At 31.5% G+C, this 21,746-nt stretch overlaps 1 protein-coding gene across 5 annotated transcripts in view; it reads right to left on the reverse strand.

Moving 5' to 3' along the window:
* Positions 1-1,178: 1,178 nt before the first annotated feature.
* Positions 1,179-21,746, reverse strand: part of LOC145662657 (P protein-like) — a 115,017-nt gene continuing 94,449 nt past the window's right edge. For all 5 annotated transcript variants that reach the window (XM_081728452.1, XM_081728451.1, XM_081728453.1 and 2 more), the window contains 9 exons: positions 21,026-21,141; positions 19,512-19,650; positions 17,362-17,497; positions 15,709-15,853; positions 15,134-15,182; positions 13,357-13,590; positions 9,039-9,297; positions 4,976-5,069; positions 1,179-2,622 (listed from right to left, as the gene is read on the reverse strand). In XM_081728452.1, coding sequence (XP_081584578.1) covers positions 2,535-2,622; positions 4,976-5,069; positions 9,039-9,297; positions 13,357-13,590; positions 15,134-15,182; positions 15,709-15,853; positions 17,362-17,497; positions 19,512-19,650; positions 21,026-21,141 — 1,260 coding nt within the window. In that variant the 3' untranslated portion in view covers positions 1,179-2,534. The remainder of the gene's footprint in view (positions 2,623-4,975; positions 5,070-9,038; positions 9,298-13,356; positions 13,591-15,133; positions 15,183-15,708; positions 15,854-17,361; positions 17,498-19,511; positions 19,651-21,025; positions 21,142-21,746) is intronic.

Here is a 21,746-nt window from a genome sequence, read left to right on the forward strand (position 1 = left end):
CTCGAAATACGTGGTTTCATAATTAAACGGAAACAGTTCATGGAGATACAAAAATTGAATATTTACGTTTTATTTACTGATAAAGAAATTTTTATTGATGGATAGAAGTCTTTCACGAAATAGCACAGTGATATTTATAAGCATTAATTGTTTCTTCGTTTTTATACACAATAAGCAGCTTTGTAAAGAGGCAAAATACGCAAATTAAAGTAATAAGGTTTGAAAAGATTTAAGATAAAGGATGGCGAAGTGTAAGAAGTAGGAGAATACTCGTACACACCCAGGTCGAGCGGAATGGTCGACCGGATAATTAAGATTATCATGATTGTTGAGCGGAAAATGTTTATCAGAAGCACTGTCTAATAATGAAAATGACAATGTTGGCCGGAAAATTTAGATTTAGGATTTATATTTCTGGGCTCTCGGCATCTTATGGCCATTTAGCTTGTCACGTTTGAGGGATGACGACCCTCGGCGAGCACACTATCCGGGGAAATGGAAGGAAGGAAGCGGCCTGGGACCTATAAGTTAGGTACAACCCCGGCATTTGCCTGGTGTGAATGAGAAAAACCCAAGAAAACCTCATTCAAGGTGGCTGGCCTAAAAAAGCTTTACACTTTTTTGACCGAGTGTCCCCACCAGGAATCGAACTCGGGACTGCTTTCACCGAAGGCGAGAGCGTTAGCGACTACGCTACGCGGGGCCACTCGGAAAATTTAGAGAAGCACCATCTGGTAATGAAGATGATGATGATGAGCGGAAAATGTTTATGAGAAACACATCCCGTAATGAAGAAGACAGTTGTTGATAATCATAAAACTATTTTTAGATTAGATTGTGAATATGTGTTTCTTTATTTTTGACAGTTTTATTGGTGTACTGCGTTGGAGTTTAGCATTTCTTCAGCAACGAGATTATATGAGAGGTGAACCTGTAGCTTAACGTGGAATCCGAACCACATGAGCACCTATCGGGAATCGAACCCGGTTGTTCCACGCCAAAGACCGTACGAAGGAATTCTCAATAGCTTTGTGTATTACAGGATTTGTAAATTATTTTATAAAAATTAGTAGTTTTTATTTATATAAGGTACTTTATCCTTGTGCAGTGAATTATTTCAGGTAATTATGAATTGAAACCAGGTGTTAGGAACTGAGTTTTGTCAATGAAAAATACTATTTTCTCATATTTTTAAATATGTATTAAATCTTCATATCAAAAGTATTCTAGATATAAACATTCAGGTACACAAATATATACATTAGATCATCACACTACTCAACAATTATCAACATTACTATATACATAAAATAAAACAATCTCTAGTTATATATATTAATATATACAAGTATGGATAGGAACTTGAAAAATACATAGTAATTTCTTAAACATGTCATAAAATATCATTTAGTAACCCCTTCAGTTGTGACATTTTTCAGAAACCTAGAAACCCCTACAAACCTTAAAATTTGCTACCTTTTCGTGCCTAAAATTTACAGATAATATCATTAAAATAATCTCAACTCAAAATATTCAAAATTAATTTTTATTTTACACTTGCAGTCAAATGTTTATTTTTTAATTACTTTTTACATTAATGAAAATTGGTATTATAAAATTCTTAGTACAGATATTAGTAAAACTAAAGTATGAGATTGTGTTTTTGTTCATAATTCACATAATGAGAATTTATTTTGACCGCATGTACGTACTATCTTTCATAAATAACATACAGAACTACAAGTAGCTTCAAACCAATAAAACCGAAAGTTTCAGATGCATTTAAAAACCAAGTAAGATTCAAGTTCAGACTTGTAACAAGTTTATATTCTGCAACAACTTCTTCACTTATTTACTTCTCATTTTAGTTACTTATTTGTTTGTTTATTATTGATTCAATAACGCTCCCAGTTAGGTTTAGTTGTTTCATTTATCTTAGACAATCATTTGTTGCATTACTACCTGTTTTTCTGATATTTCCCTTGTATTTCATTTCATAAATTTAGTAAAATAAATTTTTATATGATACTATACTTAAAACTGGTTTCTCATAAATATTAAATAAACATCACATTTTCTAATAATCAGCTTCTTTGGCTGTACTCTGAAACTTTCAATATCACGCATACTCAAGATTTTAAATATAAATATATTTAAGTACAAGGGCTAGGCAAGTATAGTATAAAGAGAGATTATCAATATGATAGATTCTCATCTTGAAGTCTTCTTATGCAGAAGCGTGATAAAGCGTTAAATAAAACACACATCGGTTGCAAAAACACTATTCTCCTTGCACTAAATTAGTTATATCACTGCACTTCTCTTGGTTTAAAAGATTCAAAAGCAAAAGCACCACCATGCACTGATCCCATACGTTCTCACCTACCCCGTAGTTCTGTATTTTCCGTTAAAATATTCCATTTTAATGTTCTCTACCATGCAATTTGCATGTACACTGAGAAATTCCATTATGGAGAGGATTTCACCACTTCGTTGGTGAAATTACTACCTTTATTCCTAAAAGTTCTTTAGCATCAGGAATTCCATCCTAGAGCAACGTGAGCGACCATCAAATATACTGTGGCAGTAAAAATACTAACGATCATCACTGGGAAGCCAACTCTGTAAAATAATGAAAAACAGTAAATTACTATTTTAATTAAAATATTTCTATGGAATCTAAATAAGATTAATTGAACTGTTATGCAGAAGCGTGCAGTGGTATATTGATCTGTTACAGAAGGAAGAGAAATAGATGAATTTTAAATACTGATGAAAATATAATTTGCCACAGATATATTTTTGATTAACATTTGAACAGATAGAGAATTCCAATCTTACTGGATGTTTTCATCTTCCATACATTTTTGAACATTTGTCTTTTCGATAAATTATATAAAAACACACTCTTTCTGTTATTTAGTCAAGTCATTAGATACCCAACTTTATACATTGTTTATAACATATTAATCAGTCAAAATTATTGTTGGAAAATCAAAATTAGAAAACAAGAATATTTTCCCGTCGCTCCATTCTGTCAACAACTTCGGAATAAAATTTTGAAAAATTAAGTAATTATCATCGTATTAATTATTCTTTCTTTCCTTGTCAAGGAAGCTTCATTCTAAACGGTCAATTTAAGCTAAAGTTGACAGTGAAAGAAGATCAAGCTGTAGATTACTATGGTAAAGTCAACAACAATGCAAATTTAGCGAACATATTGTTTTAAGGGAAGAAGTTATATATATATATATATATATATATATATATATATATATATATATATATATATATATATATATATATATATTCCTGATAATATATATGTTTAAAAAAAAGTTATACGATTATATTTATCTTATTGAATTGAGTTAATTTATCAACTACGTATATTTTCTTTTACATTAACGCAGTAGTTTTCAAGTTTTTATGTATGAGTTATGCACTTTTATATTATTTATTTGATATTTTAAACTTTTGTACATTTGTTTAAATTTTACAAATTTTGATGTTTTGATAAGCTGGATTTCATATTAACAATTGTTAAAAAGCTTTGTTAGATGCATAGTAATTGTTTTTGTCGCAAATTGATCAATAATCACAATTTGTTGCTAGGTTTCGATTAAGAAATTTTGAAATTTTATATTATCATGGAAAATGTGATAATATTGTCTTTTATTATTGTTATTATGAATAAAGTAACGTTATATATATATAATGTTATATTATTAGAAATTGTATTTATATGTAATTCTTTAGATTTAAATTCTAAGAGTGCTGGTACTTGTTTGGTGACTAGTACGAAATTTTAACTTCAGTAATTTTACGAAAATCCGAAGTTTTAGTAAGAAATAATACTTATGTAATGCCCAGGAACATGGATAACAATATTAAAGCTATCGTCACATTTTCTACAAACATTGGGAATCATCGTCATAAGTATGTATTCAGGTATACATACACTTTTCATTTTCGGTGTTTAAAGCTTATATTAAAGATAGAAAAATTCGGTTTTGTTGCAGACGTCACCAGATACAGAGAGAATTAAGGGTATAACGTTAGAAAGATAGAAGTGGAAAACAATAAACTTGAAAACTAAACAGAAAAGCTTAATTCATTTGTAACGAAATCCTATAATCGTACTTCAAGATCTCGTTGCAAAGTTTACATATGGGAGAAAGTGAAAAATATACAAAATACAACTTCCTTCATGTTCTGAATTGCCAAATTCTAAAAGGAGACATCAAACGACAAAAATTAGTTCTTTAAGATACTGAAGAAACCTTTGTCTTTCATAGGACAAGTATCCAAAACTTTTCAAATAAAAGCATCGAAATATCCATTAAACAGAGGTGTTTATAACATATATCAAGTTACTAATTCATTCACTAGTATGTCTTCAGCCAAGCAATAAAGATACGTTTCGAGTAGAAAAAAAAGGCACTAACAAGAAATCAGTGGATTTTACAACGTTATTTTAAATATTATTGGGTTCCGTTGTACTTAATGTATTATATTTTGCTTGTACATTATTAACATTTCTTATGTTATACCCTTAATTGTCTTCACTTTGCTGATATCTATAACAGAGATGATTTTTTTTTGACGGAGGGAATAGCTTTAATCTTAGCTTTAAATTGTGAGAAAATGACTTACGTCTAGCATTCGGTTTCTTTTTGAGCTCTTCCATACATTTGCCAACTAACAGCTTGAAGCTTGAAAGCTAAGGTAAGTGTAAATTTATCACTTTCAACGTATTTGTGTTCTAAACTTTAAGTTGCTATTTAATTCAATTTATGAAATCGGAATTAACTTTCAAGTTAATTTAATTAAATGTTGTTTAGGGAGATTAACATCTTTTTTGTTAACATTTACAATTTTTGCTCTTAATATAACGTCTTCATTTAGTAAAAGTGTTAAGTAAGAATTTATTTTGAACATTGAAGCAATTTTAACAGGCAGGAAAAATACTTACTTGAAGTACTGGATAAAAGTGAATCTGTAGCCATGTTGTTCTGCAACTCCTGCACAAACGACGTTTGCTGAAGCACCAATCAACGTTCCGTTGCCTGGAAAAACAAGAGTACATTCTTTTAGCTTTTTTTTGAACATAGTTACAGTCAAATTCACACATTTCCCCCCCCCCCTATAGAATAACTGTTGAATTTCTAAATAATAATACTACAAACATTACAGGTATATGAAAATGTGAATCCTCTTTATTACAAATTTAGATAACGAAATAGGAATGCAATAGAATAGCAGAGAAAAATCTGACATTGTGTAGCCGGAAACTCCAATCCTGACCTCACGTTTGGGGGGGCGATTGTTTTAGTACACATCTGCGCTTTCTTCTCTGCATTTCCTAAACCCTGTTAATTAGTCAAACTGCTGGAAGCTTACAGAATAATTCAGCAGCAGCAGACAGAGGTTGTAATAGTTTGGTCAATTAAATAATAGGACGCTTTAGGTTTCAGTTTTTTTTTTTTTTTTTTTTTTTTTTTTCAAAGATTTATTAGCAATTTAAGGAATATTGCAAATATTCACTTGGAGTAAACTTGATATAAGTCTGTCATTTAGTCTTTGCGTGAATTTTCAAGTTATGTCAATCTCGAAGATTTCGGCTCAGAATGAGAATTGAACCGTGATATTTTGATTTAGATATGAATCATAGGCAGCACTATGGAGAAAATATTGCACGGAAATTCCAATTAATATTTTGTGTAAAATAGGAAGTGAAAGTGTATCAACTAATTGTATAGTGTGAAAAATAAAAGAATTGAGTACTAGTTTCTGGATACTTATGACAATCCAAAAGCAAAAGAGAGTTTATTGAACATGTCACATAAAAGGTTTTAATCTTCTAGTTGTGAATAAAGTGTCAAGGTGTCAAGCGTATAGTACATCTGAATAATTTAGGAAAGTTTTGGGCAATATCAACAAAAGTTTCAAAGCGGTTAAATAAATAAATAAATAAATAAATAAGAATGCTGCATTTGTTACTGATAATATTTGTACATATTTTTGTAGGTATTTGTACATATTTTTATCACTAGAAAAATGTTTTGTTTTAACACTTCTACACCACAACGATGATGCCATGTGATGTGATATGATGTAATGAGATGAGATGAGATGAGATTTCTGTAGATGTTTTTAAAAACGCCACTGAGGACAATGAGAGTTTGCATTGAAAACTTTGGCAACTACTAAATGACATACATACATACATACCATACATGCAGACTTACATATATGCCTATTTGAAGAGACGATCAAGACAGAGCTCTTCCTTTGTTTTAACCACAGGATTTACCTCGATGGGTACCTGGGAGTTTATGATCCCATCACCACCCATTGGTTACACCGCCGTTGCTCGTGTACCTTGAATTTCTTCACATTGAAATTCTAGCACTGGACAGTGAGGTGGTTGATCAGGATACGTGTTTGAAACTGAAACAATATAGATATGAGTTCGCCTGAAGGGTTTGGTAGATGAACGGTGTCAAGATAGGGAACATATAAAGAAAAGGTAATTATAGTTTTGAGTAATGACTATATTTTGACACCCAGAAAGTTTTGTTGGAGGGAGGGGACCTAATACTACAAGCCACTACGTCTATATAGTATTGAACGGGTATTATTCTGCACTCGAAAAGACGATAAAATAATTGTAAAGCATTTTCACCTATATTTTGAGAAAAAAATATAAAACTGGAAAGTTTTAATAAGAGAAATAGTACAGATGAAGTGTAAGATCAACTTCTTATGTTACATCAATCATTTCTCTGTTAAACAACTATAGTTGTATTGGAAAGTACAAATGTGTGTTCAGTTACGAAATTTTGGGGGCGCGTGTCCGAACTCGGTGGACCCTAACCCATGGGTGCGCTCCTATACTAAAGTTAAGGTAGTGTATTTATAAATATGATATTCAGAATAAATCGGTAATGTTTTGTGTCGTAATTATTCATGTGATATTGTATTTAAGCATTGTTTAGACACAAGTCTAAGACCAACGGATAGGTTTAACATCGCAATATAGTTATGATATTATTTAGATATATAAATCTTACTTATAGTTCTCGGTTTCAAGATTTAACGTTACCATATTTAATATTATCAACTGCTAAATAATTATTGCTGGACATAGCAGCATACTGGACTCTTTTGAGATTAGAAGATGAACTTAAAAAAGATTATTAACACCTGTTTCGCAAAAGCTCCAAAATCTAACGAGAGGGGTCTACTTTCATCTCCAATGTCGGTACAAGAGCCTTAAGGCAAGATCATTAACACCCCCCCTTTTGACACTGGAAAACACCGCCAGGTACCCAATCCCGCAGATATATTACAAGTTTAAGGTACACCTGGAATTCCAAACAGGCCTATCGATCTGAACTCTTCCTATATCATAAAAAGCTGAAATGTGCGTAATTAGATACCACGTACATTCCAAGATCCAATGTACGTGTCAATAGCTCATTTGGGGGAGAGGACTAACCTCCCCTCCGCTGGTAGGGTTCGGAAAGAGACCTGCCTACCTCAGAGTACTTTCTACATAGCATACTGAAGTACGATCAACATTTCTCAAATCTATGGCATGCGTTATTCACCCATTTGAGGGCGGAACAAGCATCTTCTTCTGTAGGGTAATTAGCAGACGTATACCAAGATTAATTCAAGTGAATAGATCTTTTAGTTGAGGAAGCTTTGGCGTGCTATATAAATAACTATTGAAAATATTAGCTGGCCAGTAGGGGTCTGAACATAAACGCTAAAACATGGAAAACTGGTGTGATATTGATATTATATATATATATATATATATATATATATATATATATAAATCCAACGAGTGGAAGATCGGGATTTGAATTCCCACCAGTTCAATGGGTTGTTTGTTTTATTGTCACTATTCTCTCCTACTGGTATCTAGTGCATGCAATTAAAGAATAACAATATATTATATATTTACATAGAATACTTCAATATAACAATTAAAAATGCTATTAGCAAAATTATTATTAAATACGTTCAGTATGGTAGTAATTTTCTACATTGGTATAGATTTATATAGATACATAAGCTATTATTTCATCTGAGACCTCAGCCTAGAATATTATTTTGTATTATTTATTCTATCACTGTTTTCTATTTCCAGAAAAGATACAAGAAAGGGAAGCTTATGCGGCTATTAAAAAAGGACAACAAAGAAAACAAGAGTTTTGGTTCGATTTTAAAGTAGCATTCCTGGGTTTAAACTAAGGTAAGACGAAATCAAGACGGTCGGACTCAATGAGTTTCAATTCATTTCAATAGTTTAGGTTTGCACGTTCCTGGATATCAATCCAAGTGGACGTCATGATTTAAATTACACGCTGATCATGTATATAGCTAAAACCTACGAATAATTAACATTTAATAGTAAATTCATTTAAATATCGGACTGAATCGCCAGAACTCAACCCTGTCTCCTACACCAGACTTAAATGCAAAGTTTTATACCAATTTCATGATGTTGAATCTAAATTTTATATTTCTATCTGCAATTAGAGCATCTGTATAGTTTAGTTAAATGGTGTCTCAGTCTAGAATTTGGGAAACACAGGTTCACTTCCCAGCGTGAGTAAATGAAAACTGAAATGTTAGTTTATGGATCCATGGTTAGCTCAAGAAGACGGATAATAATTGCGAGTAAATGGTGGAAGAACTGTGGAATGAAAGAGTGGGACGAAGTGGAAGGATCCAGGAAAAAATCACGGACACAATGTTCACCACAAGCTTACATGATCTGGAATCGACATAAGAACTATTTGAGCTTTCTACCTGAGCTACCTTGCCTTCGGGAATATTTGTGGTTCGGATCCCATGTTAAAAGTATCATACATCTTGATACTGAAGCTAAGAAAGAAGAGTTATTCGCAAATTAATTCTAATATGAATTAATATAATATAGCAAGAAGTTTCTACCACTGATAATGTCTATTTCCTTGACCTTCTGTACAAAGATTCGTGAAAAAATTGAGGCAACTTACCGCCTAAGCAAGCACCAAATGCTAGCGCCCACACCAAAGGCTGTAAAGGCAATTCCAGGTCTTTGTTGTTCGCCAACGACGTTACTATCCGCACCATCATGGTAGTAAGAGGAATATTGTCAACGAAAGCAGAGGCGATGGCAGATATCCACAAGATGATTAAGATGGAAACAGCAAGACGTGATTCCTTATCTACAGAGCTAATCATCGCTTCAGTTTGTTGGCCAATCCAATCAATCAAACCCAACTTTGACAAAGCCTGTAAAACAAGATAATTATTCGGTTAAGTAACGATTAATGGGACATTTTATAAATATGCCTCCTAATCGTTAGATTTAATTTTGTACAGCTATACTTATTTAGGCTAATTATTTGCTGCCATAAAAGAAATGTGCTCCTGATCACAGTAACATTACAAGAATAGCAGAGAGAGTTAAACAAAATGTAATTTCTCCAGGAAGAGAAATTCATTTACATCTCTTTTTCGTTGATCAATGATATCTGAACATAATAGTTTTAAAAATGTTTGTGTTTCATCAGCAACGAAAGCATTAAAATTAATGCAAACGAAGAGGAAAAGGAAGATATGTGACAATAGTAGACATGACCTGCATAGATTTTTTTTTTTTTTTAAAAAAGCAGTCAACCTCCATTGATTCTATATGCCAAAATAAATAATAGTATGAGCTATAATGTTTTACATTTTTTCTACTGTAAATACTGTCTTTTCTACAATCTGCTCAAATTGTAGTTTAATTTTATGTTTTGTATTTAATAAAAATAATTTACTTTTAATTACTTAACCATTTCAATTTGATTTTTAAATGTCTTTACAAGCTAAGAAAGTGCTAAAAGTGGTATACTTTTACATTTCTTTCTTAGAATCTTGTTCAAAGAAATTTGGCCACAAAGCTCTATTTGAGAGGTTGTGTTCTTGCAACCATACATAGGACCAATTAGTACTTTCGCTTGAAATAACCATCTTAAACAACAAAAAGGTGTTAATAGCTATTTGCTTTACTTGTACACGTGGATAAGGATATAGTAAATGCAGTGGCGTGCCGTGACTTTTCTCACAGGGGACTAGGTTCGAAGAGAATGTGTGCCGTAGAGTGGAGGTCCTGAGTAGTATTGTTGACACCAAATAACACAATTTATATGTTTATGTGAACGCTTCTCCTACCAAGCCTCTTTCTTTCAAGAAATGGATAATTTCAGTCACAGTTTTATTTGAAAAATCTAAGTCTGTAAACCTATATTAATTCACTCCGCAAATTGTTAAAATTTAAGAAAAGACTCCCGTAAATTGATTTAAGGTTCAAAAGCAAGCAATCAGGAAATCGAGATTTCAAGCACTGAAAATCCTTTAAATCTAACAGCTCAAGAAATTGTAACTCACTGAGATCTTGAAATCACAGTATCAATAATGTCATTGAAGAGATGCACATATTTAATTTCTGAATCTGTTGAGTCATCTACTTTACGTCTTTTATTAGAAGGTTCCCGTTGTCATCCAATTCTACTTTTCTATAAGTCTTCAAAATCATTTCTTGCATTTCTAAGTTGAGATACCATCTTTTGTACTTTTTGGATGCAATATTTCACATCCAAGGTTCTACTTTAAAGAATGTTGAATAGTATATCCGTGCGCGAGAAAAAAAAATGACTGAAAACTTTTAGTAGAAATGCAAAATCGAAATCCTTCAATGATAACTCACACATTTTTTCTTTTTTCTTTTTTGTAGTCATGAAAGCTTCGGTGTCGCAATTATCTGAATTTTCTACAATGTTCTCAGAACACCGTAAGAGTTATATTTGATTTTCATTTAATGCATTCACAATTTTGGAATTGTAATTCCATCTTGTAGTGGCAACCGTTGGAAATCGCTTAGTTACTTCTGATTCAGCAAGCGCGTTACAGCGTTTCGATGAATATGAAAAGAAATTTGGAATGCCACTTATTCTAAAAATATTTTACATTCCTTGATGTGATTAACAGACTGTGGAACAACGAGATTGAGTCTGTGATGATAGCAGTGTATGGTGAGTGCACTCAAACACCTTTTCACAAAAGTTTGTAAACCGTTCAAATGTCCAGAAAATGTGGCAGCTCCATCCATAGCCTAGTGCTACAAGCTTTTGCTTACAATTAAAATTAGAGAGAATTTGGAAAGCATGCTCACTTAGAGCAGTCTCAGTGCAATCACTAGTAACATCTGCAAAACAAATAAATCTTTCATGAATTGCCGTCTTTCACGTACCGATTGAATGTTGAGAGATCTTTGCAAAGTCCGTAGTTTTGTCCAACATTATTGCTGTAAGAAGTGTATTGTTTATTTGTGACTTAATTTTATCCTGAATTACTCACCAACACATTTAATAATATCATTCTGAATTCTGTTTGATGTTCCTTTAAACACTCCCATGCTGTGAAGATGACAAGTCAACATGGGCGCCCGAACGAGAGGCCAGGGTGGGTCCCGGACCTTCCTCTGGTTCACGAAAATGTATACGTAATATAGCAAACCACGTATATTAAATACCAGAAATACCAGACGCAACATAGCAACCATGGAGATGGGACCCTCCCTAGAAAATTTTCTTCAGGCGCCCCTGCAAGTCCATTTAGTGTCGTACTTGAAAGTAACTGAATTACTTCAATATAATTTCCCTAATTGACAGATCTTCCTGTTTGTTATGACTTCTAAACGATAGCTCTTGTTTAGCCATAAAACAAGAGGAACAAATCAATCGGTTCATTAGTTCTCGGTTTGAATCAACTTCTGCATTGCTTGCTCAATTGAAAATCAATTCTGGTTTCCCGAAAGTTTTCAATTTAGTTATTGTGGACAGGTGTGAATAACATTTTTCTTGGCGGAACTTGGGTTTGTGAAAATTGTTCATGTCACAAAAGCCATCATTATTCCACACGTCCTTTTCTATGTGGAACAGAATACAAGGCTAGCAATACAGTTTGTTTCTTGTCTTACATGCAGTTAACTATTTTGAAGAAGCAAAATAATCCATTTTGATATTATATATATAATCTTTCATTTTTGTCTAAATGAAAATGCTTGGAGTTGTTCTACCACTGGTTATTATTTGTTGCATTTTTTGAAAATTAAGGAATCTAATGGTCCAGAATACAAGACTGAAATGGCCGATCCCCACCCCTACTGTCCCCTATACCAATTGAAGTAACATCACTGCTTGCGCCATCGCTTTGCTGCAAGGGACTAGATTTCTCAGACGAGTCCCCTTCCATACTTTATTCTTAGAGTCATTTTCAAAATATATTGATAATCTAAAAAGTTCACACTTCACTAGATTTCTTAAAGTGTCAAGATTAATACTGTAAATTTAATAGCGTTAAAACTATTAACTGTAAAAAGCAAACGAGCATTAAATTCGCTTACGATAGAACGCCCATGCTTAGAGCTTAGACAACATAATATGAGGACTAGCTGGCTGGAACCTGTTCCCTTCCCCGAGAAAAGCCGATTAAAACCCGAGCATTTCCGATCTCCAGTTTGCTGTCGCACCCAGCATGCGGGCGCTGCGCTGACTATAGTGGTGTCAGAACAATTGAAATAGTGTTATTTTACGAAAATAGAGAAATACAAACAATGTTTTCGCTTTCCTTGGTATATATTTATCACAAAATACTTTAATTAAAATGCCAGGGGACTAGCCTAGTCCCCTAGTCCCCTTGACGGCACGCCGCTGAGTAAATGTTTGGAAAGCTGGATGATTAAGTTTATTTGAACAAGTACTTAAAGGTACTAAAAAGGGTTTACTGTTTCACGTTTGTATTTTTAACTTTTAATCGGTGCTCCTCTGATTTTGAAACTTGAAAACTTATGAAAATTTTGGACACACTGTCATCAGTGTGGTCCGAAAAAAAGAAACAAATGAAGTAGGATTTTGTCATAATTTCTCTTAAGATTTTACTTAACCTTAACACAGTCGATACTTCTAAGTTTCATTTTCTGTGAAAGAGCATAAGTAGGCCTACTTTACAAGATTACAATACATACGATACGTAACAAAATTCTTCACTGCACATACTTTCAGAAAGTAACATACATCTATGCTTGTTATGCGTCTTCAATATTTGAGAATCGAGTTTCAATTAATCAGAAGGCAATTTTTGTATTTTGTTTTTTTATTTAAAAATGTTAATCCTTATATTTCAGGTAAATATCTCCAGTGTAAAAATATTTATTTCATTTTCACTCTGCCTTCAGAAAATCAAAGATCTTTATATTAAAGCTACAACCACAGATTCTGCAGGACTAGAAGCAAAATATGAACTCACCTCCATAAGTACAAAAAGTGCAGCAAAGAAGAGTAATGTGGTCCACTCTACTCGAGCAAAGATGCCTTCTAAATCTTCTCTATCTGCTAGGATAAGAAGTAAGAGAGCGCCCAGAAGAGCAGTCCAGCCTAATGATAGATTCAGTTGTGGAATAGAGTGCAGAAAAAATACGGAAATAACAAACACCAATGTTACAGCTGACTTATATAAGAGGGAACGATCTCTGATAGGATACTGAAAAGAAAAAAAAGAAAAAAGAATATCAACCATAGAGTATCAGTATTTCTATATTTGAAAACCTCACCTGCATTATACAGCACAGATTCGGTATTTTCAGCAAATTTTCTGACTTTTGTATATTCAGAATTTATTTTCAATATTGAAATTAATTAAAAGAGTAGCATTGTGACAAGTTATCAGAACGTATATTCAATTCAGATATTTTAATTTATTAATTCATTTTTTCATGAAACTTGGAAATTTTTCTAACATAACATACATTAAACGTTAACAAAATTACAATATAAACTAACAAATTCAATTTGACTGTTCTAAAATTACTCAGAAACATAACAGAAATTCAATTTTTTTAAGTGTTTATTTCTACGCTTATAATCGCACAAAGCATTATTCCTTTCTCTGACGTATACTCTGAAATAGAAGAGATCTATGTCGCAGGCTTTGGCCAGTAGCGAGTAAACATTGAATACATACTAACTTATTGATTAGGTTTTATTGTAACGTATTTCATTCAAAGAAATATTACATCATTTCAATATAAAATCATTTTTCATATATTAAAAATACTTACGGCTATGTAAAATTTAAATTAAGCATGTTATACATCATGAATATCTAGGATCAATATTAACAGACCAAAATCATATCCACGAAGAAACTAAATGTCGATTGAAAGCAGGGAATTCATGTTATTAATCAGTTCAATTTTTTTGTCGTCGCGAAATTTGAAGCTTAAAATATATAAAATGATAATCATGCCTGTTGTGCTGTATGCGTGCGAAACATGGTCGCTTACTCGGAGGGAAGAACGCAGACTGAAAGTATCTGAGAATAAAATCCTGATACAAATATTCGGACCCACGAGGAACGGAAATGGGGAATAGTGGAAACTTCATAACGAGGAACTCCATAATTTGTACTGTTTACCAAACGCTAGGATCATCAAGTCTAGGAAGCTCAGATAGGTAGGTCATGTAACCAGAATGAAAAAAAGTAGAAACACTTTCAAAGCTTTTACTGGAAATGAAATAGGAAAATGTCCACTAGAAAGACCTAGGCGCAGATGGGAGGATAATATTAAGTTGGATCTCGTAGAAATAAAGGAGTACGAAACAGAAATTGGATCAAGTTAGCTAAGAACAGAAGTCAATGGGGAGATTTTGTGAACGCGGCGATGAACTTCCGGGTTCCATAGGCCATAGAGTGAGTGAGTGAATAATATTATATATTGTGAATGATAATGAAATACTTAACATAGTTCTATTAAATGTATTGCATGATTATCTTGTTTATAGTAAAATTGGATTATGTAATTAATAAGCAATACATTTTATAATTTCGTTTTGATATAGTTGCCTATAATTTGAATTAAAAATAGCTTAAATTTGGGGGTATATGCTTGAACGAAAATGTATAATTAAGGATATACAGAAATTAAAACTGTTGAGTACCACTGCTTTAGACTGTATTTAAATAACATTGACTTTAATTCTCATACTTAGAAAGAAAAAGAAACAAGTTATACATTTCTTTTTACCTTGCTTTGAAGTTCTTGAAGGTTGGCTTTGTAATTTTCCTCTGCTACACTGAAATATAAATTAAATGAAATATATAAGAACATTATTATCCTATAGATCACAAACTTGCTATTACCGGTAATTGATAACGAAGAGGAAGAGTTAGATAGCTATTAATATTTAGTTCAAATTTTAAAAAGCTTAATTTGCATGAAAATTAAGCTTATTTCATCTCCATGTTTAGTCTTTATATTTGTAGAAGAAATTGAAATCAAACATTTTGAAAATTAAGTGAAGAAAATATGCTCATTCGGCTATCAGCTTACGGAGAAGAAAGATAAATTTTAACTAGCTTAGACAGACCTATTGCAATCAAATTTGAGAAGTAGCACTTTCGAGTTTTGTGCATAATATAATTCTATTTACGTGCTGACTAGATTTAAAAAAAAAAAGTTAAGACATATTGTAACTTCTAAAATAAGCAACAGAAGTATGTTTTCTTTTACTTAAATATTCTATATTCCTCGTCACTGATCAGGTTTGTGTTTCTCTATTATTATTGGTGTACTTCACATATGCACAACCGCTAACTAACCTTCCAGTCATAAGCTTCCTCTTCAGTTCTGATAACAGACGCCGAACTTTCTTCAGTAATGTTTCTCTGACTAAATCCTCATCCCGTGAGTAGGATGATAGTGACGCTGCTGCCCTCTGCCAGATTGCTATTTCATGCCTCAATTCTAGAAATTAACAGAACAAAATTTAGGAAACAAAATTCAGGAACAGTCAATAAAAGAAATAACGATTATGCCACCAGTAAAAAGTGTCCACGCTTGGATACATTTATAATTGCACTTTAAAACTAATTTTAAGATTCTGAATCCGACGAAACTATTTTTAGAAATATCCATCCATAAGAAAAATGATTTCAACGTTGGGATCTTTGCAGTAGAGCTTATGCCGATAGGGAAAGTGCCCATGCTTAGATACATTTGTAATTACATTTTTATACTAATTTTAATATTCTGAATCCAATGACGCTATTTTTAAACATATTCGTCAATGGAATCACGAGAAAAATTAGCTCAAGTTTGGGACATTTATATTTACTTATATCCCACATTTGAGATCATTTTTTTCGTGATCCAATAGACGAATATGTTTTAAAAGAGTTCGATTGGATTCAGCATCCTCAAGTTAGTATAAGAAGTACAATTAGGTATATATACAAGCTTGGGCCTCTTTACTAGTGGCATGATTATTAGTTCTTTGCGTCAGATCTCAAACTATTGAACTGAATTTACATTTTCAAATATTATAATAGTATAAATTGACTTCAAATTTCCAAAGTTCTATTTTTCCATTAGGGTTAGCTGAAATGATACCGAGTACCTGCATTAAAGCAAACATACGGATACAAAGAATTCAGAAAAGTGAATTCTTTACAAGTATAATTAAATCGCCAATCCTTTATAAATATCTAAGGCCTAAATGCATTTTTTTGCATATTACTTTATTTTATTCTCTCAGTACTAATATAATTAAAACACAGTATCTGTCTTTGTTTCTCATATAAATACAAATAATACGATGAATCTGCATCTATTCATCAAGGGTTTCAACACATCTATGGCTAAACTAACCTAACAGGCATTAACATAATTTACAAAATAATTTCATAGCAATTTGTTAAATTAAATGCTTTCTTCTTTTATTTCCTACCTTGTCATTAACCACTAGGCATCTTGTTGTAAACTACTAAACAAAATACTGCAAAGTTCCTTCCGTAATTTTGAAGATTTCAATGTTATTTTCCCATTAGAAAAAGACAAGTAACCATAATGATTTTTCCTTTTTTATTTAAATGTTATACCTTTTGCAGAAAACTGTACTTTAAATGAACGTTGGAAAAGTCTCGTGTATTTCTTTTTAATAAGAAAATACAAAATTAAAGTAAATTTTATTCTTTTGAAAGTATTTGCGGGAGTCATAATAAATAAGAAAATTAATTTATGTAAAGTATGAAAGTGTTTTTTCGGAAGATTGTGCACTTAAAGAAAATTTGAATAGTTTTGCCAAAGGGGCTAAAATATTTATATCATTAAGTATGCAGTAGAGATCAACGGATGTTTTAACCTAATCAAACATATTATTTTGCAATTATATCATTTGACTATTTTAAATTCATTATTTTCTAACTAAAAATAATCAAACTCAAGCTGGATTTGTCTTCAAAACAAGTACATACCTCTGACATCCTGAGGCTCTGCAAATCGGAGATCACTAATATTTCTGTAGATGAGTCGAAGCTGAATATAGTTGACAATCATCACCAAAATAACACCGAAGGACATATGGAGAGTGAATTGACTAAAATCAATTCCCTGTTCCAAAGATAACAAAAGAAATACTGTAGATTAGATTAAGAAAGTATACAATTGAATATATATATCATTGAAAATTCCAATGTATAATAGACTTTAGTGATTAAACCTATTAATAAGATCGTCGATCTACTGGAGTTTAAAATCTTTTTTCAATATCAAAATCAGTGGTTTTAAATCTTTTGTGACTGACTACAGACTTAACTGAAAACTCATGACACCGCGACACACTTTGTTTCTTAATTAATAATGTTATAAACTGTAGTAGTGCAAGCTCATAAGTTTATACAAAGTGGTGACTATGTAGTACAGAGCATTGTGGCGTTGACTGTAATCGGATTCAAAATTGATTTTAACTAATTATCAAATACTTAATGACAAATTCTAAAATTTCGCGTCACATCTTACGAGACTGTGCGACGCACCGGTTGGGAACTACTGATCTAGACTACGTGAGACGGAATCAACTGTTTAAAGTGGGATTTGAATTGTTACTCAGGTTTAAATCAGAGGCGAATAATAGGAATAACATCATTTCACAAAAGTTAAATGACAGTGAAGTATAAGAAATTATAAAGTGCGAGCCCGCATGTGTATCTGTTAAATAAGAAAATTAAGTACTCGACATGAGGAATTTGTTCATTAAGACTGAACACAAGTTTGGAACTAGAATCCCACCTGCTAAAATAACTTATTAATGTGAAGGCTCATATAAATTCTACTTATACTATGGTCTAGAATTAAAAAATAAATCATACTCTTTAAATTTTCAGACGTTACGCATATCTTATATAATGGTTATTTGAATTAAACTATTTCCTTTTCACATATTAAGAGCCTGACACTAAAAATAATACAACATTTTTCTTTTGCTTGTTTTTCATAAGTGAAAGAAGATAATGAAGTGCAATTTACCATAATTATAAATGATGTTATTCTACAACAGAAAATATGATTTTGATGAAAGTTCAGGGTTGCCATCCATAGAAATTACAGTATTGCCAGAAAAATAACGCCCCTAAAAGCTAAGTTAAGACAGCGACTACAGAAACGATCTCAAGTGCATTTGGTTACCTATCATGTTGTTTTGGTTTCTGGTGAACTACTTTTTAAATAACATTCTTATTTAGTTTTAATAACTGTATGTTAAAACTATTTTGGTTATTACAAACTAAATACAACTATTATTTAGAAAGTACTTCACAGGAAACCAAAACATATAATATGTAACCAAATGCTGTTGAGTTCGTTCATCTACTAGCTGACTTAACTTAGATTTTAGGGGCGTTGTTATTCTGGCAACACTAATTTCTATGGATGGCAACACTGAACATTCATCAGGTTCATATTTCCTGTTGTGGCATACTCTATCTCTGATTGTAGTAAGTTGTGTATCATTATCTCCTTTCACTTATGAATAAACAAGCAAAAGAAAAATGGTAAATTTTATATTAATTTTAGTAAGGTAGGCTCTTAACTAGAGTATATGAAACAATTTATAAGATTTTATTTGAATATTTAATAATATATAACTTTGCTCGGTCTGAAAGTCTATACATTTTCCAGAATTAAATTGTTCGGTGCAAGCTTATTAAAAGACAATATAATTGTCAAGTTATAAAAATAATTTACAATTCTTTGTATTAAAAAATTGACTCATGTGCTTCAAAATAAGATTTTTGACCTTGGATTCTAAATTTTTAAAACGATAAGTACATTGATCAGGCATTGCTGTGTAATGTGATATTATAATAAGAAGCATTTAAATAGTTTTAATGCGAAGTCTGAAGAATATAATATTATTAATTATTATTAAAACAACTTTATTAAATTCTTGGTAATGGAAAATCATACTTGTGGAAAATGCAGTTAAAAGAAATAGTGTACATATTTATGCGTTTTACATTATGTTTATTATTTATTTATTTATTTATTTATTTACTTATTTATTTATTTCTACTAAGATACTGTGGACTAAGAAAGGGAAATGATTTACAAAATTCAAATAACTCACCGCCTCTGCAATTTCTTTGTTCGAAGCAATGATAACATTAGGGGGATCTCCAACAGCTGTAGCAGTTCCTCCAATGTTTGAATAAATAACTGTAGCCATTAAAATTGGTACAGGGTTTAATTCCATCGCTTCACAAAGTCTACAACAAAGAGAGAGAAATATTATAGAATGAAATTGAAACATTATGAATATAATTAAAATTATGAATATCAATTGAATACAAAAGAAAAAAAATATTAACTTTAATATACTGGAAATCTAAAAACAAAAACCACGTGTGGAAAGTCAATCAAATTAGGTTTTCGATTAAAAATGCACGTAAATTAAATATGGTGGTATGTATAATACAGTATTTGTTTAAATAAAATTCAGAAACAGAATTGTGTAAAAATTTTGAACATTAAGCTACTTATCCTTTTAGCACCAGTTTTAATGATGTCATGTGCTGTTAATGTAAAACAAAAAGTAATTCAATTATATTCTTTAAATTTATTTCTAATATAAGAGTATCAAAATATCTTGAAGTTATGAATAAGATTTAATATTATATTTTATATATATATATATTTACACGTCGTTAAACAACTACAACTATGTTTACATTTTTTACTGAAAAGAATTTTGTATTAATAATTAAGACTATTACCAAATTTCAAAGGCTTTAGATTTAAAACTCAAATTGTTCTAAACCTTACTTTCAGTTATTAAAAAAAAAAAACTTCCCTTTAGAATTCACGTATAAGCTTAGAAACAGAAAGATATACTAAGAAATTGAAGCTGTTCATTATATATCTACCTATGTCCTACAACATAGTGAAGAAATATTTTGTTTCTGGAAAATTTGAAATTGTAAACTTAAGTTTTAATTTGAATCACAATAATTTTTGCATTAAACACACGAGACTGTGATAACGAAAGATAACGTTAAAATAGAAATTATTAATTATATTTAACATTATCTTACTAATGAGAAAGATAAATTTGGTGTTTTACTATAAACTTATTAGTTTTAGTTCAACTTCTGTCATCGCTGCTCTTAAATCACATCAATTAGGTACTTATAAACGGTTAATTTTTAATATTCTTAATAGATTTGTGTCCACATTTAACCCACGATTTGCTAAATATGATAAAGAAATGTGCACTTGGAAACTCCTGCAGTATTGTCCATTATCAGCGATAACATGTAGGAGTCAGTTTTTTGCAGAAAGAATTGGTAGAAGAAGTCTTTTAGTTCCGCTTTGTTCTTTTCTTTAAAAAAAAAAAAAAAACTTCTTTCCTTTCTTCATACTTTCGTATTCCCTTAATCTTAGTCAACACATCCCAAGCGGTATTACAGTATCCTCACCCCTCATGCAAAGTTTCAATGTGATTTAAGTTGGTAGCAGTTAAATATAAGATATTTAAGAATATTATCTTAATTGTGTTACAAAGAACTAATTCCCCTCTAAAACAATGATCTTTCAAATTTATTAAAGTAAAAATATGAAGAAGGAAGATAGGATTTTGTTTACCTAATAGTGACTGGTGTCATAAGTAGTACAGTAGTAACATTATCAAGGAAAGCTGATAGAAGAGCCGTAAACAAACAGAGGGTTGTGATCAACGGCCATACCCTTCCACCTGTTACCTGAAATAATAATATAATACATGTAGTCTAAACATATTCCTCATTGTGTGAGAAATTTATTCCTAATAAATACAACTATTTAGAATCCCTATATGAGAAATGAGAGGAATCATCCAATTTTCCTTATACCATGTCCTCTATAGATGAAAATTCAACTAAAATTTAAAAAGTGTAAAATTAAGACTACGCTGAGAATTGAATTTGAGTTTCATCCTTAACGTGACAACATGTTCATCACTACGTTTTCAGTTGTTAAACAGCCACACATATTCAATCTCGATATTGATGGTCAAACATTCAGACCACATGGACTGTTGCGTAACTTCTATTATGCTTGGCCAACTCAGTGTCAATATTATACCTACCTAGCTGAATTCAATACTATATGAGGAAACAGAGAAATCACTATCTCCTATAGTTGACAAATAGCGAAGAACACACTTCTAACCGTAATATGTTTAATGATCTCCCACAGAGACTGAACCCAGGACAACGTGCCCTAAAGATGTGCGCGTAGCCATTAGACCAGAGAAATAGCTCTTTTGCTCATGCGTTAACCAGTACGCTATCAATCCGCTGTCTGAATAACCCTACATTATATCACT

Source organism: Thermobia domestica, chromosome 10, assembly GCF_964235325.1.
Source record: "Thermobia domestica chromosome 10, izTheDome1.hap1.1, whole genome shotgun sequence".
In the NCBI taxonomy this organism is placed as follows: Eukaryota; Metazoa; Arthropoda; class Insecta; order Zygentoma; family Lepismatidae; genus Thermobia; species Thermobia domestica.